The 26,618-nt window shown below is 32.2% G+C and overlaps 1 protein-coding gene across 1 annotated transcript; it reads left to right on the top strand.

Annotated features, from left to right (window-relative positions):
- Positions 1-300: 300 nt before the first annotated feature.
- LOC127700679 (uncharacterized) lies at positions 301-26,410 on the top strand. Its single transcript, XM_052204260.1, has 7 exons — positions 301-397; positions 2,770-2,904; positions 11,043-11,135; positions 13,564-13,596; positions 14,015-14,113; positions 16,514-16,572; positions 25,563-26,410. Exons 1-7 carry the CDS (start codon positions 328-330, stop codon positions 25,632-25,634), a joined length of 561 nt encoding a protein of 186 aa, XP_052060220.1. The 5' UTR covers positions 301-327; the 3' UTR covers positions 25,635-26,410.
- The last annotated feature ends 208 nt before the right edge of the window (positions 26,411-26,618 follow it).

Here is a 26,618-nt window from a genome sequence, read left to right as displayed (position 1 = left end):
ATTTGATAAGAGACTTTCGGTTTTGAATTTTCCTTGGAGATCGGTATTTTTGATATTTTCCTTTTTCTCAGGTAGAGTTTATGCGATTTTCTAAGCTTTTATCCTCATTAGCATAGACAAAAATTTCATGGAATTAAGGTATAAAAATGTTGCCTTTACTCTATTTATAACCAAGGAAATATTAAGGAACAATGCTTGTACATAAATATTCGTTAAAAAAGAGATTATTATTTAAAAAAAAATGTTTTCTAAAAAAAAAGGTTCATAGTTTGTTGTATTTTCTTTAGAAGTGATGTCAGCTTTACCACAGGCGTCAGCACCACAAGCATGTGGTATTATCTGTGTATGAGGATAACTAAAGTTACTGACAATTCATTTTATTATTACTTATTAGCAGGTATGGTGAAATCTTAGTTAACTTATAATTCACAAAATCGCTAACATCAATACGAAAATGGCTTTTATTACTAAGTACTTAAAATAAAACAAACTTAAATAATTATATATGATTGCGTTTGAATTGGGTGTAAAAGACAAATATGCGGATTTGAAAAACCTAACGAATAGGTAGAGATAAGAAAGGTTTTTTAATATGCATAGGCGCAGTAGAACACCGAAAATCCAACACCATTGACAAAATTTTTAACAGAAACATAAAAAGCAACGAAGAATGCACACAATATGAACTTCAACGAGAAAGCTTAAAAATCGGCGAAACGAAACAATCTGTAACGAGTTATCGTACTTTTGAAGAATAAAGCAGGTCTGTATGAAAATTTCAGACGAGTACTTTATAATCGAAATCCTCCCAGGAGTATCGACATGTTAGGTATTATATGTACACGATGTTATACATAATTTGTAATGAACCTCTCTCCCCATTCCACTACACCAATATAAACATCCAACCTGTATTATTATGGATAATTAGTATTCAACATGGATATCATGTAGTTCCTGAAGGAGTATAATATAAAATTAAGGACATGTGCTATGATTGCCAATGAGACAACTATCCATCAAAATTCAACTGAAGTAGATGTAAGCAAGTAAAGGCACCGTACGGCCTTCAACAATGAGAAAAACTAATACTGTAGAGGCGGCTATAAAAGGCTTTGATATGAAAAATAGGACACAATTCAATTGAGAAAGCTCACGGCCTAATTTATAACAACAACAAAAAATACGAAAAACAAATATGACAGACATGAACCAACGACGACAATTGAGTTACAGGCTCCTGACTTGGGACAGGCACATGAAGAATGTGGCGGGGTTACACATGTTTGTGAACGCTCAACACTCCTCTTACCTGGGACAGTGGTGCAACAGTATAACATAAGAAAAAAATATAAAACTTAGTTGAAAAGGGCTCAACTCAAAGTAGAAAACATCTACCGAAAACACAGACAGAACGTGGCAGCGTACATGTATCTATACATCCCACAACAACAAAGACACTTGGTAAAAATCTGAGAGTACTCGCAGTTACTGACAGCTAGTTCAAAGCCAATAACAACTAATCAAAATTTTAATTATGTATCTAAGACTAAAATATCAATCAGTACACATCCTACATCCAATGGATTTAGTATGAAGACTTCATTAACATTCAGAGAAAAACATGACCTTGTGCCATGTCAAAATATAGGTATCGGCAGATTGTAGTAGCGTGAATGTGCGTATGTGTATACCAATTATATTAAGTATGGTGTTGATTTACTGATAACAAAGTCAATATTTATACCAATAAAACAATATTCAAAGATATAATTACAGTGTTTAATTGGTATCCTTTTAAAATAAGTTTATTTAAAGGATTGATAACTTTAGCCGGATCGTATCGAAAATTACAGGCTCGGTGAACAACAATCCCGTAAAAAATCAAGATGTGCTATTCCGTTTGAAATAAGTTTTCTACAGGTACAGCCAAACTTGCAAACCAAATATTTGTATCTATGGAATAATTTAGTAAAGGTTTTAAGTAATTCATGGTAACGAAATCCCTGACTTAATAATTTACCAGTAACACATACAATAAGCTCATTGAAATCCAAAACGTCACTGCAGACACGGACATAGCGAGTTGGTGTACAGTTTCTCGTGTAAAACTGAAATATTCAAATTCAGAAAAGGACAGTTATTGCTGTTAATATTTGAGTACATTAAGTACACAACATACCATTAATTATCGACAACTCCACGTATAGGTAGTTGCTACCTGTAGTGATATTTATCAGTCTAAAAACGTGTTCAAATTATACTATTCAAGATTGTCATGTTATGCTATTTTTCGTAAGGATGAGGATAGCAATGGATAATAAAAAAAAACATAAGTCGAAAACAAAATAGACAACACCGTGTCAAAAAGGAAACAAAAAGGAAAAACCAAATAACACGCCACAAAACACTGCACAGAAAAAATAATTTTGGTGATTTCTGTATGTGTATTGCAGTTGTAGATTTTGTTAAATGTTTTTTTTTTCATGTAGAAACTCATCAAAAATATCAGTCTGGTAGATTTTCATTGTTTTCTTAAACATTGCTCCAGGAAAGAAATTTATTAATTTGAAAAAACAGACTTATGCAGCCGTATATCTCCAAGCATACTGTTAGAAGCACTTATATAAATAAGGCGAACGTCAAATATCTTAGAGTTGCTTCTTAAGAAATATACTTAATATATATACTTTCTAGATATTAAGAATTTGGGTGAGAAAAAGATGTCTCTATAAACCTTGTATACATTTTATGATTTAATATTTCCAGATATAAACACTAATACCATTCCGAATGTAAGAGCTATCTCGTCAACAACAAATCCAACTGACGCCAGGAACCTTCCAACGTGTACTTTCTGTCAGGACAGAACTTCGGATGCATCTTTTCTTCGGAGATCGACAGGTATTATCATTATTCAATATTGATATTAATCGATGTTTTGTTTTAGCTTTATAGACTTCAGTTTCATTTTAAATATCTGCTGCGTGCAAGGTAAGTAACTAATCTAAAGATGTAGGAGCAGTCATGCCCTCATTTGGTCAAAATTTTAGTAGAAATCGAAAAGTTATCGTACATATTCTTAAATTTGTTCTAACTATACTAAAGTCCAAGCTGTTCAGAAAAAAGATACAAATTTCACATTGATCAAGTTACCATGACAACAAACCATGACGAAATGTGTCTTTTTTGTAAAATTTCTTGATTTTCCTTGTTTTACATTAACTTCTAAGTGTTCATTAGATTGGAAAAGTATGTGCGCACCCAAGAAAAACTTGAAGTTTATATTTGGTGATAATGTGTTAATAGTTATAATAAAGATTCTCTTACATTATGTTGTTGTATCTTGGCTGCACACGATGTTTCCAGAATGAAAATAATGATAAAAAACTGCATAAATTCTGCAATTTTCCTTGTCTTTATGAAAACTGTGCATGTTAAATCTTAATGCTTTCTTGATTTTATGCCTTTTCAAACATTATGTGCAAATATGAATAGATCTCAAAAACTTTATTTTCTTGGGCCAAAACTTGGCCTTAATGCCCCACCTCATTTGATTGTTAATAAGTATGGATATATATATTGTCTAATTGAAGGTAGATTTATATTCAAATAACAACTCTGATGAAACAGAGTTTTACATATAACTGTTTTTTATTAGCTTACACCAAATCGTATTTTTCTTATGAGCTTACACAAAAGTGTATTTTTCTTCGTGACTTTGTTTGTCCGTCCGTCAGCACTTCTATGTCGTACAGTAAGTCAAGACTGCCTCAACCGATTTTCAAAATAAGTAGACACTCAAGTGATGATAACTATGAAAGGAAGTTTCATGTCAATTTTATTTTAAATGTTGAAAACATTGTGGTAAAAACGTTTATGTTAACAAATCACACAAATTTTAAACCATCTTTTTGTGCTATATTTTCCAAAAAATTACATGAAAGTTATTATCTCTATTGAAAAATTATTTTCAATGACAAAAATTGAGTTTTGTTTTATTTCGGTGTAAAATTTCAATAAAAAAACTTAATTTTTGTTTTAAATTTTAGGATTTATATAAACATCTTATTTTGTTTGGATTGGAATGAAAATTGATATATGAATACCAAAGGTTATTCCAAATTGAATCTAGGTGTAAAAATGTGGTAAAAACGTACTTTTAAAAAAATCACAAATGAGAAGGTAAGATAATGCCACTTTTTTGGCCCCTGGAATTCGAAAATCAAAACGTATAAAAAGTACTAAATAACATTGCTGTATTGTAAAAAAAAAACATTCTTCAGATCTTCAAACGATAGCAGTCTGTCGGACTCCAGTATTTATATTTTTTAATTTGATTTTGGATATTGGCATTAGCGCTTCAAACTAAAATAACAAAAAAACTGGCATATTATCCTCATTTTAAGATTTTGTCATTAACATATAATGATATGTATATATATAGAAAACGTTTTGACTAAAATACCGCACTCCAAGGTAAATTCAAAATGAAGAAGTACATAAAGCCTGACCAAAATAAAATCTCAAACTGTATTTTACAAAGATTTTTAAGTGGTAAAGCTGTTGCTCATATAAATTATGACCAAATGCTATGCATGCGTGAAATAGGCAATTAAGGTAAAATAAGTAAATTTCCACATGTTTATGATGTCAGTAACCTTTCTGCAAAGATATAGAAAATAGTATATACTTATTTTCGATAAACACATCACAAATTGAGAAATATCTTTTTAATGCTAGGATTTCAACAAAGAAGTTTATTATAGGTGTAACATGCTATTTCTAGACGATTCTCAAATATCAAATATTAAGTAAAAGTTTGTTTATGGAAAAAAAAACACAAAGAGAACATCTATGTGTGATAGAATTTAACCATAAGATGATGTTAAGTAAAATAAGCATTTCAAATTGATCCCTGGTGTCAGTATTATAAAAACCATGATTTTGCTATGATTTTAATGGAAATTTATATGTAGATATATTTGCTCTTTGATTAAATGATAACCTGTGTCAAAAGCATTTGTTGCCAGCCACTTTCACAAACACAATATTAAATTTATCAAATTCCAACCACTTTAAACCGGCAATAAACAACCAGGACAATCACATAAATAGTTTAAAGATTCCCGTAAAATTTGCGAACTGTCTTGGATTAAACGACAACAGACAGCGTATCACCTAAGTCTAAATGACAATATCATGGGCCAAGGTAACATATCTAAAACTTCCGCTATTGATATCATGACTATTGTTGATAAAAGACAACGCAATCATAGGTCTCATGGCAATCGCATTAACCGCAATCAACGAAATAAACATCGTTCTAACTTTACACTTGATGATTTTTTATCTATATTTAAAAGCAATGGTAGACATCAATTATTATGCAAACTGGTTCAAATGGTAATTAGTAAATTACATAATATTTATAACTAGTGTGATACAATATCGTTTTTCAGTCCCAAATTTGAGTGTACACGGATTATTACAGCTTTTTGTCACCAAAGGATGTTCCCTCAAATTGACAAACCTGAAGATCGTAAAACGTATTTTCTAAAAATAAAATACATTAATAGAGGTATTGATTTTATTAATTTGTCTAGTATTTTTCATGATTCTACCGCTCAAAACTGTATACCTCCATATTTTGATAACATTGAGCCACCTATAATTTCTTATTCGTATAAAAAAAACAGTAGAAGTTAATTCTTAATTATACATCAGTTACATCAGACGTCAGTATAGAAAATAATGCTCCTTTAAAATGAGACTGTGAAACATCGAAGTTTAGATAAGATCCCTATGGTCATGTTATTACAGGAGACCTCAACATCGTTCAAGACCGAGAGGTTAAAAACTTTCTGTTAAAAGGACCAACATATCGTCCACCGTTGAAAATAAATTGGGAAGATTGTCGTCTGGTTATTAAAGATGCTCTTTCGTCCTATTGTAATAAATGTTGTAAACGGGAGAAATCTGACAAAACGTCACTTGATTCCTATTCAAATGAATGTATGAATATTGTTGATATTCCATATCACATTTCGAAAATAATTTAGAAATAAATAAAAGAGTAAGTAATACGCTCATTTCTAAGATTGATAACAAAATTCAAGTACTATCAAAGCGTTTTGTGTTCGTACCGGCCGACAAAGCAGTCAACCATGTGATGGTGGTATGACGTAAATACTACACGGAAGTCCTTAAGAATGAAATTATACATTCAACTACATTCAAGGCCGTACGCTCGATAGAGAGTCGTATAGTAAATAATCATGTCACTACCACTGCTCAGCTTAAGGCCTCCTCTGAACATTTGAAGGTCCCTGCTATGTATTGATTACCTAAACTACAAAAAAAAAAAAACGTAAAATATCGTTTCATCTCGGCATCTAGTAAGTGTTCTACTACTAATCTTTCGAGTTCCTTAACTACTATCAAAGAACTTATCGTTAATTTTTTTAAAAAACATATGAAAACAGTGGAATTAACCATTTTTGGAGTGTAAAAAAATCTTTGGATGTTTTTGATAAATTATGTGCTTTTGATGGTCCTTTTGATTCGGCTGACAGTTTTGACCTTTCCATTCTTTATACTACACTTTCACACAATCTTATCAAGCAAAAATTTTCCTATCTAATTAGATGGTCGTTTGATAAATCTGGTTGCAAATTTATTTGCTGCAACTCATATAAAGCCTTTTTCTCTAATGAGAAAGGTAAATATGCTAGATATACTTACTGGAGGTGGGATGAGATGATTAAAGCACTAAATGTTCTCCTTGACAACATTTATTTACGTTTCGGCAATGAAGTTTATCGACAGGTTGTAGGTATTCCTATGGCCACCAATTGTGTCCCTTTAATAGTAGACTTTACTGTTATGAATCACAGTTTATGGCCAAACTCAGTAAAGAACCGTCTAAATTCCATTTAATTGATAAATTCAACAACACTTACAGTTATCTTAAGCTTGATGATATTTTTTCGTTAAATAATCAAGGATTCTCTAAATATACTGCTGAAATTTACCCAAAGAAACTTACTTTAAATAAATCAAATATTAAAAGCAATAACTGTCTTTTCCTAGATTTAGATATTTCAGTATTACACCAGAAACTCTACACAAAAATCTACGACAAAAGGGATGATTTTTCTTTCCTATTGCTAATTTTCCCTTTTTGGACGCTGATGTTCCTTTGGCACCGTCTTACGGTGTTTATTTATCCCAACTCGTTCGCTATGTCCGTGTCTGTAGTGACATTTTGGATTTCAATAAGCGTAAACTATGTATTACTAGTAAATTATTAAGTCCGGGATTACCACAAATTACTCAAAACCTTTACCAAATTCTTCCATAGATACAAAGATTTTGTCTGCAAGTTTGGCTGTACCTGTAGAAAACTTTTTTCAAACGGAATATCACATCCTACATTATACGGTTATGTTGTAAAACGAGCCCGGAAACTTAGATACGATCCGGGTAAACGTATCAATCCTTTGAATAAACTTATTATAAAGGGTTACCTATTCAACACTGTAATTAAATCTTTGAATATTGTTTTATTGGTATAAATATTGATTTTGTTATCAGTAAATTAAAATCATACTAAATATTACACATATGTACTTTTACGGTATTACAATCTATCGATACCTATAGTTTGGCATTGCACAAGGTCATGTTTTTCTCTGACTGTTAATGACGTCTTTACACTAAATCCATTGGATGTTGGATGTGTACTGATTGATATTTTAGTCTTAGATACATGATTTTTTTTATTAGTTGTTATTGGCTTTGAACTAGCTGTAACTGCGAGTACTCTCAAATCTGTACTTAGTGTCTTTTTGTTGTAGGGATGTATAAGTACTCGTCCACGTCCACTCTGTGTTTTTTGTTAGATGTATTTCTATTTGTATCCATCTGATGAGTTAAGCCTTTTTCAACTGATTTTTATAGTTTGTTCTTGTGTTGTATTGTTACACCACTGTCCCAGGTTAGGGGAGGGTTGAGCGTTCACAAACATGTTTAACCCCGCCACATTCTTTATGTGCCTGTCCCACGTCAGGAGCCTGTAGTTCTTTGGTTATCGTTGGTTCATGTCTGTCATATTTGTTTTTTCGCAAATTGTTTTGTTACAAATTAGGCCGATGGTTTTATCAATTGAATTGTTTCATACTTTTCATGTCGGGGCCTTTTATAGCCGACCAAACGGTATGGGTTTTTCTCATTATTGTAGTCCGTACGGTTGCCTATAATTGCTTACATCCACTTCATTTGAACTTTGGTAGATAGTTGTCTCATTGGCAATCATACCACATGTCCTTATTTTTATATTAATACCGGAATGGCCACCAACATATTTTTTTTAACAAATCTTATTTTATTGAGAACGCAACCTGAATTAAATCCTGGTGTTAACATTTTATATGACATCTGATTACCCATAAACATGAATAACTATGTATGCATCAGTCTCTATGTCACACATAAAAAGATGCACACTGAGCCCTTATCTCTTTAATTTTCTATTTAAAATTTGATAAACAAATAAAGATAGCGCTACTTATTTTGATAAAGGAAATTAGGTTTTTTGTCTGATCAAATCATAAACTCTTCGAATTTTGATTTCATCAAAAATTCTTGTGTCAAGAATATCTTTCAAACAGTTTATGCGTGTCTATCTTTAAAGCCTTAACACCTCTAGAAAGAATGGACAGAGATGTACATGCATGATTCAGGGACGGATGAGGTATCAGTTGGATAAAAAAAGTGCATATATGCCGACGTATTCGATGCGAAATTTTCATGTTCACGGACGTATTATTTATAAATAACCGGTAACATACATGTAGTATTCCGTACAGTTTGTTACTGATTTTCTGCACGGTCCTTATATATTTTTTTGTTGTTCGATTGATTGAGATTGAACGGTAGAAATTGAGATATAAAAAACTAGTTTGACTGTATTTTATACATGTATCGAATGTTAAAATTTGAATTTAGACATATGTCATTTGGTTTTTTTTTGTCGTTTGGTTACTGTCTCATTGACATATACCCTATATCACGTGAATAATTCATGGTATGTTCGAATGTTTGCACATACATAAATTCTCCAACTATTTCCGAAAGGTTGACTATGTCTCGTGTAAGTAGCATGTTAAAAAGAGACGGACGATGTACCACACTATTAAGTCAAAGATAAACAGTAAATGGCAAAAATCGACAAACGACGAAAAACCAGATATAAGATTACAACACACTTTATAGAAAACTAAAGACTGAGCACGACGAGTTTAGTGGCCCAATCATGCTTTTTTTTTAATTTTCATATCAAATGAAAATAAAAATGTATTTGCTATATAGCTAAACTTATTGTTGAGGAAAATGGGTATGACAGGTTTTCAAGAAATAAAAATTCAAAGTTTAGATATTATATTTAACGATATTTACTGGCAATTATACATTCGTGTTTTTATTTGCTGGATATTCAAATTGTTTTATCTCCGAAAGTTTAGACGTTACATGTATCATTATTTTCAACGTGCAGATCCAGCTCCACTTGCTCTTACTGCATTTCAAATATCCATAAAAGTTCTTGAAATGCATGTTTTGCGTATGCAATTTAATAGTAGATTTTACTGTTATGAATCACAGTTTATGGCCAAACTCAGTAAAGAACCGTCTAAATTCCATTTAATTGATAAATTCAACAACACTTACAGTTATCTTAAGCTTGATGATATTTTTTCGTTAAATAATCAAGGATTCTCTAAATAAAACTGCTGAAATTTACCCAAAGGAACTTACTTTAAATAAATCAAATATTAAAAGCAATAACTCTCCTTTCCTAGATTTAGATATTTCAGTATTACACCAGAAACTCTACACAAAAATCTACGACAAAAGGGATGATTTTTCTTTCCCTATTGCTAATTTTCCCTTTTTGGACGCTGATGTTCCTTTGGCACCGTCTTACGTTGTTTATATATCCCAACTCGTTCGCTATGCCCGTGTCTGTAGTGACGTTTTGGATTTCAATAAGCGTAAACTATGTATTACTAGTAAATTATTAAGTCAGGGATTTCGTTACCAAAGTTTAGATATTATATTTAACGATATTTACTGTCAATTATACATTCGTGTTTTTATTTGCTGGATATTCAAATTGTTTTATCTCCGAAAGTTTAGACGTTACATGTATCATTATTTTCAACGTGCAGATCCAGCTCCGCTTGCTCTTACTGCATATCAAATATCCATAAAAATTTTTGAAATGCATGTTTTGCGTATGCAATTACAAGGCTGGTATCTTTGATGAGTTTGTTCAACCACTTGGTTGATGCCATTCCTGTTAGGGGTTTCTCCCACGAGGGAATCACAAGACCAGTAGTCAGTACTTTTTGTTGTGTTCATTTTTTTGTGTATAAAGGTTAAATTATCCGAAACTTTAGTGTATTTGGCACAAAGTTTCGGAGTTTTCTTTTTTTTTTCATAATCATCTTTTACTTAGCATTTACTTTGGCCATCCAACTGTTTTGCGTTTTTAATGAGTCTTATGTAGACGAAATGCACGTTATGCGTTCCAAGTTATAGGCCTGGTATCTTTAATAAGTTTCTGCGTAATGTTGATTCATTATAATTCTTTGAATACCAATTGTCGTTCTTTTGGTGGGTATAAGTCAGCCACGAATTAAAATATTCAACGAAATACGAATTGTCTATAAGGTTATATGCAGACTTTGGCAAAACTCCGACATCAAATATCTACGAAGATACAATGTTACTAAATCCAAGAAAATTGGTACCAACGGAAATAAATGAATCCACAGTATATATAAAATGTACGCATTACAGACAATGAAACACAAGATGTGAACGCTCACTAGTACTGGAAACCATTTTTTATCTTGAATCAAAACTATTGGAGCTGAAAGTTCTACGAATGTTTGAAAATTGAAGTGATATTCAAGATATTATGTTATTTACAAAGTTATCTTAATAATGATGTTTTGTTTTCTATGATTGAAATACAGTTACCTCTGTGCCACCAGTGACAGCAGTTCCAGTTTGTTTACCGTGTACAAAGACACAGGCAGAGTGTGATGCCACCACAGTTGCCCCAGCAGGTAATGTATGACAATCTACCACCATAAAAAACATACCATTAATTGTACCCTAAAGGGTAAAGTATGATGCTTTTGATATTACAAAAATTACAAAAGCAATGAATTAACTTAATTGGGCCAAAACGCTTTTTCGTTTATTATTATAGTATCAATGAGACCGTTGGTTTTCTCCTTTGAATTCGTCAAAATTATCCATTGACCTGTCATATCTTGCTTTATGGAATGGGTTTTTACTCATTATTGAAAGCAGTGCGGTGACATATTAATATTCCCATATTTGTCTTTTGACCTTTGATGTTTCCATATAAGAAAATGGCTGTACTAAGTACTAGTAAGGAATATGACAGTTGTTTTTCATTTGTTTGATGTGTTTGAGCTTTTGATTTCGCCGTTTGATAAAGGACTTTCCGTTTTGAATTTTCCTTTGACTTCATTAATTTTTGTTTTTGGATATCTTTGTCCCATTGTATTAGCTTATATATATTTCAGTTAATAAAAGTTGACTTAAGACGAATTTGACTATTCATTTAAGATAAAAACAAGGAAACGAGGTATGATTGCCAATGAGACAACTATCCACCAAAGTTCAAATAAAGTGGATGTAAGCAATTATAGGCAACCGTACGGCCTTCAACAATGAGAATAACCCATAACGTATAGTCGGCTATAAAAGGCCCCGACATGAAAAATACGAAACAATTCACTTTAGAAAACTAACGGCCTAATTTATAACAAAACAATTAACGAAAAACAAATATGACAGACATGAACCAACGACAACCACTAAACTACAGGCTCCTGACTTGGAACAGGCACATAAATAATGTGGCGGGGTTAAACATGTTTGTGAGCGCTCAACTTTCTCCCTAACCTGGGACAGTGGCGTTACAGCACAACATAAGAACAAACTTTAAAGATCCTTTTGGTCATATGTCATATCTTGAGCGTTTCTGATGGGGGCACATCCAGACAAAGTTCTTTAAATCAATGTAGAGTAAGTAATATTTTCATGTACAATTTGCTCCTAACACAAAATCTGATCTAACAGAGCCACGAGGGAAAGAAAATAAAATAAGCACAACTTTAATTTCACATCTCGAATGGGATTAATGATACAAGGTGTCTGTGCCTTATGCCTTAACTAATTTGTGACAGCTTTTTGCGGTTTTGGTTCTTTACATGTATATATCAATTGTCGTGTGGGTTCACATGGCGGATGATGCATTGATGGCAGGAGACGCTAACCCTATCGAAGCATGCACTCGGCCTCACTACTTTTGGAGTTTATGTGTTTCTCTCAGCATTTTAATTTAACCTGATTTGTATTTCTTTAATGGTTATGTGATAATAATTTTTAAACATCGGTAACTTAATTCATTTGCCTAGCTCTAATATTCAAAAGCTCCTTATTTGTATATTACGACAGATAGCTATAACTATACATGCGCTTCATGAGAAGATTACAAAAATGTCTAATAGCAATACTACCATGTTTAAGATTGTGTATTAAGTGCATATTAAGACAAGACTCAATAAAGCATTACCGGACTTCTTTAGCACTACAACTATGTGTTTCTTTTGTACATTCATATATCGCTCTAACAATATAGGAATGAATCTGAATTATAAAGTATGATCGCCTTATTGAAAGATTGTTTATTATCATTTTAACTGCCATTACAAATAGCACTTTATAAACGTTATGCGTTTGAAGAGCATTTCTGAATTTACCTTTATCAGGAACGTTGAAAGCAACAACTCTGAAAGAGAAGGATGTGTCAGTACCGGAACACATGACGGTGAAACACATAAAGGCGAAAGACATGACGAAGTTTATACCACAACTACATAGAAATAATATAAACACATAACGAAGTTTATTACCATAACTACATAGAAATAATAGAAACACATGACGAAGTTTATTACCACAACTATATAGAAATAAAATAAACACATGACGAAGTTTATTACCACAACTATATAGAAATAATATAAACACATGACAAAGTTTATTACCACAACTACATAGAAATAATAGAAACACATGACGAAGTTTATTACCACAACTATATAGAAATAATATAAACACATGACGAAGTTTATTACCACAACTACATAGAAATAATAGAAACACACGACGAAGTTTATTACCACAACTAAATACAAATAATATAAACACATAACGAAGTTTATTACCACAACTACATAGAAATGATGGTCAAATTCAACTGAGATCAACTTTGAGGGAGTTGAAACCTTGGTTTCATAATAATTTTCTAATTCAAGAAAGGTACGTTATAAAATATGTCGGTATAGAAGCTTTGACTACTGACAACTTCTGTAATGATTTAAACTTGAATATTGATTGATATAGCACAGAAAAACCATAAGTAATGTACTAGTGTTGTATATTTATATATTGCAGTGACAAGTATGGCGACATCTACAAGTTCACCAAGTAAGAGATACATAAGATTTTTTTCTCACTTTTTCCTCCAAAATATGGTATATGAAATATGGAGTATATATCTCCAAGTCGATATGATATTCTAGAGTTTGCATTTCTTTAATATGGGATTGCTGCTTACAAGGAAGCTATTCAACTAAGAGTTCCAAGTGGTGAAGTTGAAATCATGCCTACATTCGGTACTGACATATGCGCAACATGACGGATGCCACATGTGGAGCATGATCTGCTTACTGTTCCGGAACATCTGAATCCCAAATATTATAAAGAAATCGATACATACTATACACACACGCACACGCACAAACAGAGAGAGAGAGAGAGAGAGAGAGAGAGAGAGAGAGAGAGAGAGAGAGAGATTTAAGTGGCAAAATGTGTATTCATAGTTTTATGTATCCTTACATTACAGCTGTAGCCAGTGTTACAGACAGAGTTTTGCCAATAGCTACTAGCTCGCAAGTTTCACGACAGGCCGTAGCAGGCGTGGCAAATGTAGCAGGCGCATCAGGTAAATTGGGACTGTTGTTTCTCATTACACGAAATGCCTGTAAACAATTACATGTTTCTCAAACATAACTGCTGAAAAACAACTATTTTTCGCGAGCGATGGAAAAAAAGAAGAATGATATTAAATCGTCACAAATGTATACAACTTGGATCCTCTCTTATATAAATACATAGAAAATCTCAAAATGACATCACAGCAAAGTCGTCTAAGAGAACTATACGCGAAATAAATGTTTCAAAATGTTGTTTTTTGATTTGTCAAACAATTGTAACCAAGAAGCATTCCCCCTTTGTTTTTATAATATTTTTTATGAAGAGATTTCATTTATGAAAACGTTTTTGATTTTTTTAAATTTAGAAGCGAACTTCTTTACTTATATTATTTCTCAAGTTGTCATTGTCAAGGCCTTTTATTACTGGTCAAACGTAATGGGTTTTACTCATTGTTGAAGGCCGTAAAGTGACTTATATTTACTTATATCTACGTTATGTTTGACTCTGGAGGATACTTGGCTCATTAGCAGTTTTACCACTTGTTTTTACTTTTTTTTATTTTCCTTTGTCCATTGTGTTGTCTGTCAAACTACGACTTATACTTTGTAGTTTCATTTCTTTATTGTCTTTTTCTCCCCTGTATTTAGTGTTTTGTCTTATTCTCCCCTGTATGTAGTGTTTTGTCTTATTCTCCCCTGTATGTAGTGTTTTGTCTTTTTCTCCCCTGTATGTAGTGTTTTGTCTTATTCTCCCTTGTATGTAGTGTTTTGTCTTATTCTCCCCTGTATGTAGTGTTTTGTCTTATTCTCGCCTGTATGTAGTGTTTTGTCTTATTCTCCCCTGTATGTAGTGTTTTGTCTTATTCTCGCCTGTATGTAGTGTTTTGTCTTATTCTCCCCTGTATGTAGTGTTTTATCTTTTTCTTCCCTGTATGTAGTGTTTTGTCTTATTCTCCCCTGTATGTAGTGTTTTGTCTTATTCTCCCCTGTATGTAGTGTTTTGTTTTATTCTCCCTTGTATGTAGTGTTTTGTCTTATTCTCCCCTGTTTGAAGTGTTTTGTCTTATTCTCCCCTGTTTGTAGTGTTTTGTCTTACTTTCCCCTGTATGTAGTGTTTTGTCTTATTCTCCCCTGTTTATAGTGTTTTATCTTATTCTCCCCTGTATGCAGTGTTTTGTCTTATTCTCCCCTGTTTGTAGTGTTTTGTCTTATTCTCCCCTGTTTGTAGTGTTTTGTCTTACTCTCCCCTGTATGTAGTGTTTTGTCTTATTCTCCCCTGTATGTAGTGTTTTGTCTTATTCTCCTCTGTATGTATGGTTTTGTCTTACTCTCCCTTGTATGTAGTGTTTTGTCTTATTCTCCCCTGTATGTAGTGTTTTGTCTTTTTCTCCCCTGTATGTAGTGTTTTGTCTTATTCTCCCTTGTATGTAGTGTTTTGTCTTATTCTTCCCTGTTTGAAGTGTTTTGTCTTATTCTCCCCTGTTTGTAGTGTTTTGTCTTACTTTTCCCTCTATGTAGTGTTTTGTCTTATTCTCCCTTGTATGTAGTGTTTTGTCTTATTCTCCCCTGTTTGAAGTGTTTTGTCTTATTCTCCCCTGTTTGTAGTGTTTTGTCTTACTTTTCCCTCTATGTAGTGTTTTGTCTTATTCTCCCTTGTATGTAGTGTTTTGTCTTATTCTCCCCTGTTTGTGGTGTTTTGTCTTATTCTCCCCTGTTTGTAGTTTTTTGTCTTACTTTCCCCTGTATGTAATGTTTTGTCTTATTCTCCCCTGTTTATAGTGTTTTATCTTATTCTCCCCTGTATGCAGTGTTTTGTCTTATTCTCCCCTGTTTGTAGTGTTTTGTCTTATTCTCCCCTGTTTGTAGTGTTTTGTCTTATTCTCCTCTGTATGTATGGTTTTGTCTAAATCTCCCTTGTATGTAGTGCTTGGTCTTATTCTCCCCTGTATGTAGTAATTTGTCGTACTCTCCCTTGTTTGTAGTGTTGTTTTATTCTCCCTTGTATATAGTTCTTGGTCCTTTTGTCCTCTGTATGTACGGTTTTGTCTTATTCTCCTCTGTATGTAGTGGTTTGTCTTATTCTCCCCTGTTTGTAGTGTTTTGTCTTATTCTCCCTTGTTTTTAGTGTTTTGTCTTATTCTGCCCTGTATGTAGTGTTTTGTCTTATTCTGTCCTGTTTGTAGTGTTCTATCATATTCTCCCCTGTTTTTAGTGTTTTGTCTTATTTTGCCCTGTTTGTAGTGTTTTGTCTTTTTCTCCCGTGTATGTAGTGTTTTGTAATTTTTCTGAATCGTCTTAATATATTGAGTTGAAAAAATGTAAGACTTACTTACAGGTTACGTTGACTAAAAGACAATGTTCAATTATCTTTAAACCAATTCGAAATTGTATATGTTTGTAAATTTTAGACTCGGGGTTCATTTTTGTGGATACAATCGTGTTATTTGCAGCGATTGTAGGCATTCAGGTACGTAAAAATATGTTTCAATGACTTTAATTGCAAACGTCAAGGAACAGATTAAAAAATATCAATACTAGCTAGAAAATTTAACCTTTAAATCAATATCAAAACACAAAATTGGTTTGTTTGAATCAGAAGAGATACTGAAAGTATAAAAAAAAAACCGACTTCTTTATGAAATTATTTTTCAAGACAAAAAGCGGAAGACACAAAGTAAACGTCTAAAACTCGTACAGGTGCTTGAGAATGGTAAGCAATTCCTGCTCCACAGTTGAAACCCATAGTGTTTCTCATGCAAGTACTAGTGAGGTGATTAGTCTCATTCATAGATGAAGAAGGAAGACGGGAATGTGGTTACGACAATTGGAAGATACCCATGTCATCTGTGACCGTGATATTCCATAACGGCCCACCAACTCGTTATGGCGTCCGTAAATAGCTTTCATTAAATCAGTAGGAACCCTCTATCAAGGGAAACATGATAGGAAACCCAAGCTATATAAATGTTGTACCAACTAGGAGATATCAAGGCGCTGCTGGCATTTTGTTATATAGAAATAAAATGCTAACAAATGGGAAGCTGGAATCATCGGGAATCTGCAAATAGTACTGCATAGTTGTTTGAGATTTGTCCAAAAATATGAACCATAATCTGGAAAAACAGTTTACTCCAACTAAAAATATATGCTAAAAAATAAAATTCCGGAATACATTCCTACAAAATATGTAGGGTAATTATTTAACGAATCGGAAACAAATCAGAAAGGAGGTTTCAATAAGGTTCAGTGATGAATAATAGATTAAAATCCAAACATAAATTTAAGATTTATCTGCACTTACTTGATAACTTGAATTAACAGTCCAAAATGGAAAAAGTGCAGATAAAATGTGGGTTCAAACTTATTTTACAAAATTACGACACGATCTATCGTATATTATAGTCGTCAACAACAAAAGAACATGTGTAGCTTTTACTTATAAAGGGGAGATATCAAGCTGGCAATCAAAAATTACTGAGAAGAGTACCAAAATAATAATGACAAAACAATAGGCAGAAAACTGAAGTTCATCAATACATGTACGAATTCTATATTTTGTACTTTTAAAATAGCCTTGTGTGTGGGGTGAAAAGGCTTATCATATCGATAGAAAAAATTCATCACAGACGTAAGAAAATAAAGAAAGAAATGTAAGTCTGGATGTTTTGCAATAACAATTATCATACTTACAGACCTTCTAAAATTCAAACTGACCATTATTCCGTGCGTTCATCGTGTATCGTGCGTGTTGCGTGCGTGTATCGTGCGTGTATCGTGCGTGTACCAATCGTGCGCTCATCATTCATCGTTCCGTGTATTTTCCGTGTAACGTGCGTGCATCGTGTATTCTTAATCGTGTATGGTGCGTGTATCGTGCGTGTATCGTGCGTTCATCAATCATTCATTCTTAACCGTGTATCGTGCGTTCGTCAATCGTGTATAACTGTGTACATCAGATAACGTGCATTTGTCAAACGTTCATCTCTAATCGGGTAACGTTCATTCATTGCGGTTTTTATATGATAGTCGGTTATAGAGCTCATCAAAACTTATATTTTATCTCACGGTTAAAGTGTATATATATGTTCCGAATTTAAATAAAATTTACATTCATACTTACTTTCTTGTGAACACTTAATTAACTTCATCGTACATAATGTTCATACAGATTCATGAATTTTTGTGTAAAATTTATTTATCATCTGTAAACATTTCGTGGTTATTCAGTGAATCTTGGCTGGGACTGACACATTTTAATATAATGATACATGTTCTACGTACAAACAATAACATGGTGACATTTCTACGACAGAACAGTTAAAATTGGAATTTCTATTCAACTGAGCGAAATAGGCTTAAAAATATACTGTTGGCCAACTGTTATTTGTTAAAAAATATTCCGCCAATAAAAAACAACAGTGCTTTTGCAAAATTTTGATGTGGGGTAGCTCCACTAAAAATAGAAACTGGAAAGTATGAAAGAAAAGAAGTCCACGAGATGACATGTGTTGTAGCTCTACTATTGAAGATGAACTTCATGTCATTTTAAAATGCCCATTATATGTAGATTTAAGACAAATTATGATACATTAAGCTAAACATTTTAATGAACATTTTAACCTTTAATTATCAGATAGCGAAAAATTTATATTTTTAGTTAATAACGGCAATGTTGCTGCTATAGTTGCCAAAAACATCAACAATATTTCATTGAAAAGAAACGGCATTTTATTTCCTAGTTCTCAAAGAAAAAATGTTTTATTTTCATATAGTACAGGTGGACACTGTAAATTTTAAATGTAAATGAGTAAATATATTGTGTCTTAAAAGTCTCTCATTATTCTTTTTAAGATTGGTACATACAATGCAAATGTTTTAATATTTTATGTTTATTTCTGTGATTCTCATTTTATGTTTGTATGTGGTGAACCTATAATAAAATATTGAATCAGTATTAACATGATTAATGTTCAACTTGAGTCATTTCTGCAATGTTGAACAATGCAAGATTATAATTCTTCGCTTATTTGGCAAATTCATATTCTACTAAATATTCAAACATTTAAGTTTTGGTAAATACCATTACAAATATAATTTTTGTCTTCGTTTCTGATGGTCACGTGCACGTAAGGTTATTCCATTGAGAAAATACAATATACAAGATTGTCGGGTAAATGTGGATTGCGGATTAAGATTTTAGATGTCAGACTTGAATTAACAAATTAAACTGAGGCGAATTTAACACGAATATGTATTTTCTCTTCAACAGTGTTTTTATTCTCTGTTCTTTATTTTCATTTAAAATAAGCTAAATATGTTTTGTGGAAAATTGAATACAAATAAACATATGTATTTGAAGGCATTTTTTAAATTAAACAAGTATAAGATCACGCAAATATATCCCGTATTCCTTAAGATATTCTTTTTTATTTAAATTTTTAGATAAAATAGTTAAATATATTGTATTATCATAACAAGTCTTTATTTAAATGGAATAAACATGGAACACTTTCACAGATTCACTTTTCATTGTGTTCATGGTTGCATATCAAGGACACCGTTTTTAATGTATGTCTAAAAGATTAATATCCGAAAAAATAATTCACAATAGTACTTTGTATTAAAGAATGACGGATTATTTTACCATGGGGGTATTTTTTGTTCCGTTACTGAGGACACTTTTTTGTCCTTTATGAATCCATATGACAAATTTGACTCCGATAAGGATAAATTTTATCTTATAGAAAAATCGGTAGTTTTTATCTGATAGATTTTGTGTTCATCTTTATCGGATATAAAAGATTGAAAAATACAAACAATTAATTGAAGTTTCGTATGCATCTATCACGATCCAGCAACTTTTGACTAGTATAAAGGGTTGCCTTGGTTTTATTGCTCAAAACGGTATTATTTGTTTTGCTTTACATTGGGTTAAATAATGAAATGTATGTTTCAGAAATCTACACAAGTTTGATTTCGGCTTTGACTCCCGGGGACACTGTCGTTTACAGTAAAAGACGAAAATCTACACATGTACGTTCTTATAAAAAAGAAGTTGTGGTATGATTGCCAATGTTCATCATTATATCATAATTATTGTACTCCCCCTAATAATGAATCTATAATATATGCCACTGGACGTTAAACGATCAACTATTAATTCATCCATCTTATCCTTTTAGTTTTGTGATAATTTGCATATCAAATACATGAAACAACAGGGGCGGATCCAACCATTTAAAAAAGGGGGTTCCCAACCCAGGGCAAAAAGGGGGGGGGGGGTTCCAACTATATGTCCCCATTCAAATGCATTGATCGTCCAAAAAAAGGGGGGTTCAAACCCCCTGAACCCTCCCCCTGGATCCGTCACTGAACAACTGCAGAGTTTCACTAAAGTTAGAAGGCCGATATTATTGCACATATAAAACAGACATTAACATCGATCCCTACGTTTTGATCCCCTCACAAAACAACACTTTATAAATTTCATGCATCTATAACGCTTTTCTGGGTTTACTTTCACTAGGAACGCTCAATGCTAAATATTTGAAAGCCAAAGAATGTATAAACTAGATAGGAGTGTAGAGCTATATGACCAATAAAGGGCCTATACACATTCACAACATTCTGTATATTTATGTGTCTGTCCAAAGTCAAAAGCACATAGTTCAGTGGTTTTCGTAACATCAATTCTGTTATATACATGTATTTGGGCTTTTTTTGTGGCAAGATACATGTAGCTTTGAAATAAAAAAGGCGTTAGTTTGCTCAATTGAATTGTTTCATATTTTTTTCATGTCGGGGCGGGGCCTTTAATAACCGACTTTACAGTTCCCGTATTTTTTCATTATTGAAGGTCGTATAGATATAACTGCTAGCATTCCTCTTGATTTGAACTTTCTTGAATAGTTGACTCACTAGCAATTATACCACATTTTCTTTTTTTTACATAAGCCTTCAATCCATCAAAAGCCAATTTAGTCTGCTGTAGCTGAAACCTACGTTTCTTAAAAAAAAATCTAAATTTATATACTGACAATTTAAGAAATGTTTGTCATAGATATCTCTTCGTGATATAAGTATCAAAATATTTTAGCTATGAAGATGTGTAAACCCTTAAATAAACCCTATTTCTTTGGGCAATACCTACGGGACTTAAAATGATAAAAACCATTATTAGAAAATCGGAATATATACATGTATGTGTGTATGACTCGTAGATGCAATGGAGATCATAAAGTTTGATGGCCACGCGTGAAGTGCGCTGGTCTGCGCCGAAGTGCGATGAGCTGTTCAATGGTTTGCGATGGTTTATATAACGCGGGATACCTAGGATAAAGTCTACATATGTGCAATTATTATGAGCAGTATATTTGTTTCAATGTCAGGATATAAAGCATTTACTAGTGTTATTGTCTATGAATGTAATAGTTAAAGTTGCCGCGTACTAATTTAGAGATCGTCCTATTTGATGTTTTGCATGTGGAAATTATTCTTGCTTCAACATGTATTTTTACTTAATTTGATCTTCTAATGAGATCATCATTTACCGTTATATAATCATAAGAATAGTTTCACGGTGGACCCGTATGTATTGAGGGAATGACACTTCATCGTACATTAAAACAAATCTTTCGTATATTTCCCGTTTCACAGTCCTACATGTATATTGAATTTTACCCACAACTCAGAAAGTTGACCAGCACGGGGTATGCATAAACCTCTTATTCTAGATGTCAGGTAACTTACTCGTGTTTATGTTGGATTGCTGTCTGATTGACGAATATCCGTCATTTTATATATATATATATATATATAACAAACAAATTTAAATTATATATATTTATATATATATATATATATATATATACATTTAAATTTGTTTTTTAGGGATGCATCCAGTTGCAACTTTTCATTTAAAATATATTTCCGTGAAGTAATCTCAAAAGATTACTCACTTAGATAAAAAATAAATAAGGGAAATGAAACCTCTTCTCGCATGTTGCACTTTGTGTAATTGTTCTCTTCGACAAAATACTGCCTTGAACTCAATTTTGGTATAAATATAAAGAAGCCACATTTGGTTCTTAAATGGATATTTTTTTAAACACCTAAAGCTAGGTAAAGCCTATCTCTTGATATATGCTCTTAAATTCGGCAACTTTTAGAGACCGACCGTGCTTGGGCTGTATAGCCAGTCAAGGTCGCTAAACTCTCATAATCCGTTTAGAGATTTTCTGAAAATACGATGGTTACTGTCTCATTAGAAACTAAAACCTTATCAAATATGGTGGCCTTCGGCTGTCATCTGCTCTTTTCGGGTTGTTGTCTGTTTGACATATTCATCATTTCCATTCTCAATTTTAAAATAACTAAAAATATGATAAACAGTTGTCAGATCAATATTCATTTAACAAGCCAGTGCGTTGATACAGGTTATATTCTACTGAATTTACTATATCCATTATTATTACGTAATTATATAAGTCCCGTGTCCAGGTAAAAATAACAATTTGTGGTTTGTATGTCAGGTGAAAGTGACAACGGGTGGTATGTATACTAAAATGTTTATCGTCTTCCATTATACATGAGGGTGTGGATAGGGGTTTATAGAATAGAAAATTATTGACAAAAAAATAAAGAATACAAAAAATAACCAGACAAATATATAGAAAAGAAAATGATGAGGTACTAGAATATATGGAATAAATAATGATCGACAAAAGGTATAACGATTAGAATAAATTGCCTAAAATGATAGAATACAGAAATAATGAATCCCTATTCAGACCCTCATAATCTGACGATGACATTTAGCTTTAGGACAATTATGGGCATGTGATACAGTTTTAGAACCACAGTGATTTTTTTTTACAAAAGTTCACAAATATACAAGCTAATTTTTACAAAATCAATTTGTATATGTAATAAAAATTATATTTTCATGTGCTTAATTTAAAAGACAAATGGGTTTGAATTATTCGACATTTACTTATAACATTTCGGTTTCTTGGACATTTTTGTCCTTTGAACAGACATCCTTAACTTTTTTGTTTCAAAAGATAAAGATATGCGGATTTCGGTAAAGAGATTAGGAATATCTTCGTTACAAAATTGGGCTCTACATTTGTGTAACAATTCTTTGTTAATATTTAATTTTTGTGAAAAGAAATTGATATAAGAAGAAAAAAAACGGTATTTTTGTTGTATATTTATCTAGTTAAAAAAAAGTCGGTAATTTCTTGATAAAAGTTGCAACGAATAATCTTCATACAGTATCAAGCAAAATGTCATGTCTAAAATGAGGGGGCCATAACTGATAACACTTTTTCCTTAAAAAAATGAAAAAATAATTATTTGGATAAGAAAATAACCCAGATATTTAGATATATTAGAATAAAATTTTTTTTTAAAATTTTTTAAAAATCATTTAATATTCATCGGTTTATGATTAAATTAAAAATATAGAAAATTGTTAAGTTGTTTTTAAGGAAGGAAAATAATGTTTGTCCCGAGAAAAAAGCCCCCCCCCCCCTTATAAATGATCATTAATTTACCTAAGTGGGGGCTTAAATTTGGAGACCGATCGCGAGGCCTGACTGCCATAAACAACAGATAACGAACAGCAAACAGTGGTTACACCAATTGATATGTATGAAAGACAACGGCGGACACAAAATGATTGCACTAAATAATTTCAATTACCAATGAGATCGTTTTTTTTTTCAAATCTCCTTATCAAATTGGAAATGCATTTTAAAAAAATTTTGGGATATCTTTTACAGTTTGGAATTGGAATTGGAATTAAAAATTGTATTTCCCAAAGAGTTTCAGGTAAAACCCCGAGAATCTCACCTCCTAGAAATTTGAAGTGCCAGGATGTTTGAAAATATGTATGAATTTTATTACATACTTGAAATTGTATAAAAAGATTCAGTATGTTTACTGTACAAACAAACAACAGACACCAAGTGATGGATACAATTGTGGCTTATATTGTTTAATTCATTTTTACTGAGAGGAAAATTTGATTGATTGATTATTCAGTGGTTGTTTAAACGTCCAGTGGCAAAAATTTCATGCATATTCAGGACGAAAAGTCGTTTCAGAAGTATATTATGAAGTATTTGGTATTACAAATGTTTAAATTTTCTCATTATTTGGTAAATTTCATTTTCTTAGCTATTTCTAATTAATTTGTACGAATCAGATTTTTCTGACAAATTATATATTTTGCTCTAAATTAACTCATACGATTCTGATAATATAAGGAACATTGTAACTTAAGTAAAAAAAAGAGATTATGATTGTTTAATCAGTTGTTATGTATGTTCGCTCGTGTCAGTCGGATCACTGATTTTCGGCAATATCAAGGAAAAACCGGCACGTTCCAAATATTGTTCAACTACTCATTTAATGGTGATTCTTTTTCTTTAAAAATTGGAATTTATGTAATAAAAATCTATCTATCTCTACCATTGTATGAAAACAGAGTACAAGTAACACGTCCTTTCTAGTCCTTAGTGGCATATTATTAGTCCTTAGCAGTGTTTAGACGTATAGGCAGAAAACAGTCGAAGGCCACCAATGGGTAGAAAATCCCGCACCGAAGGCGTTTTTCAGCTGGTCCCTAAACAAAAATGAATTTTAGTTCAGTGATAATGGACATCATACTAAACTTCGAAACATACAAATATTTCCTAAATTTCGGAACGTAAACATATGATAATTAATTAGTTAAGGTTACAAATTTAGGCAGATAAAAAGAAGGGGGTTGGGTCAATGCATTTGAATGGGGACATATGGTTAAAACCACCCCTTTTATCCTGGGTTGAGAACCCTCTTTTTAAAAATGGCTGGAATCGCCACTCTTTAAAACGTAGCAATTTATAAATTATTTATATTAAGTAGAATTATAAAATCGATGAGTTTTATAATTTGACAACACTCATTGATATTGGAAATACTATACTACAATTAATTTATTTAATACATGGAGTGTTTAGTAAAACTGTCGACCAATCAACACAGAAAGCGAGATATCTAAAATTTGTATACCCTTATAGATTTTCATTATCATACATCAATTTTAAATGCAATTCCAAATAAAATGGCTTTGAGAACCGTGTATTAAGCGCTTATCGTTCATTCGTCAATGAATCATTCACCGTGCGTGTATCGTGTGTTCATCATTCATCGTGCATCGTGCGTGTATCGTGCGTTCATCATTCATCATTCATTTTTCGTTAATCCTCCGTGTAACGCTCATCGCTCATCGTGCGTGTATCGTGTATCGTGCATTCACCGTGCGTGTATCGTGCATTCACCGTGCGTGTATCGTGCGTGCGTGTATCGTGCGTGTGGTCAGTTTGAATTTTAGAAGGTCTGTATTCATTAAAGAATCAAATTATTATTAAATATATAATGAAAGTGTTAATATTTTTTGTTTTGTTTTAGGCCATAGTCAATTATTTTAGTTCGGTGGAGCCAGGTTATGAACTAGTGCAATTTGTCGATTCAACTGTTTAGTATCAGGAACTTATATACTGGCCACTTCATGTGATCTGTTTTTACAATAAATCACCGATTCAGTGCCTTTGTTTTTCTTATTTACTGACGTTGCAATAGAGGGAAAAAAGTAGTATTACATTTCCCCGGCCTCAGGTGAGCTTTTCGAGTACCCTAGGCGGGTGAAGGAAGTCAACTTAGGGGCGCTGTGATTAGATGTATGGGAACAATATATATATATTTTTTATTTATTTATGAATAACTACAGTGTGTAAATTTACAATATAAATTTTGAAACTCATTGAAATATTTTCTTGAGAATTATTCGAAAAGGCTTCAAAATTTTCATAAATTTGATGTAAAATGACGGTGGGCATGGATACCATAAACAAGCTCCGTTCGAAGATGGTCATGATACTATTAGGCTTCATTTGTAAAACAGAATGATAAAGTTCTAATATCACACATAACTTTTTTGTCCAGGTTTTTATTATAAAAAGTGGTAATTGAGAAAATGTTAGTATTGTCGACTTTGGAAGAAACAAATCTACCGCTTTCCTAGGAGGAATTTGGAGCGGAGGAGATATCAATGGATACGATTGCACGCTTTCCTAGGAGGAAGGTGAAGCGGAGGAGATACGATTGCATTTTTGTCGTGAATTATTGATTACTTCTAAAAGTTATACGTGAGTGTATTGTATAATGTAACTATGAAAATTGTTATATTTTATCTATGTTATTGAAGTATGATGCGCATTATATCGTGTTGATTCTTCCTCTCAAATAGATTTTGTTTTTGTTTTGTTATATTGCTATATTCAGCTTTCAGGATATAAGTTAATTATAATTTTTTTGTAATATTTCCATTTATAATTATGAAATATTACAATAATTAACGTTAATGAGTCGGTTTATTGAGCTTGACATCCCTATAGGCACCTGTCTTTTGTAGAAGAGTAATTATTACAATCTTTAGATGGTTTTTCTGTGTGGTTGGGTGGAGGT

The sequence above is a fragment of the Mytilus californianus genome, unplaced genomic scaffold (genome assembly GCF_021869535.1).
Source record: "Mytilus californianus isolate M0D057914Y unplaced genomic scaffold, xbMytCali1.0.p SCAF_5, whole genome shotgun sequence".
In the NCBI taxonomy this organism is placed as follows: Eukaryota; Metazoa; Mollusca; class Bivalvia; order Mytilida; family Mytilidae; genus Mytilus; species Mytilus californianus.
This window is presented reverse-complemented; position numbering and strand designations above follow the sequence as displayed.

Coding starts and splice junctions, on each gene's coding strand:
- LOC127700679 (XM_052204260.1), top strand. CDS start 328: ATGTGGTATTATCTGTGTATGAGGATAACTAAAGTTACTGACAATTCA. Junction 2,905..11,042: donor TTTTCTTCGGAGATCGACAG/GTATTATCATTA, acceptor ATTGAAATACAG/TTACCTCTGTGCCACCAGTG. Junction 11,136..13,563: donor CACCACAGTTGCCCCAGCAG/GTAATGTATGAC, acceptor TATATATTGCAG/TGACAAGTATGGCGACATCT.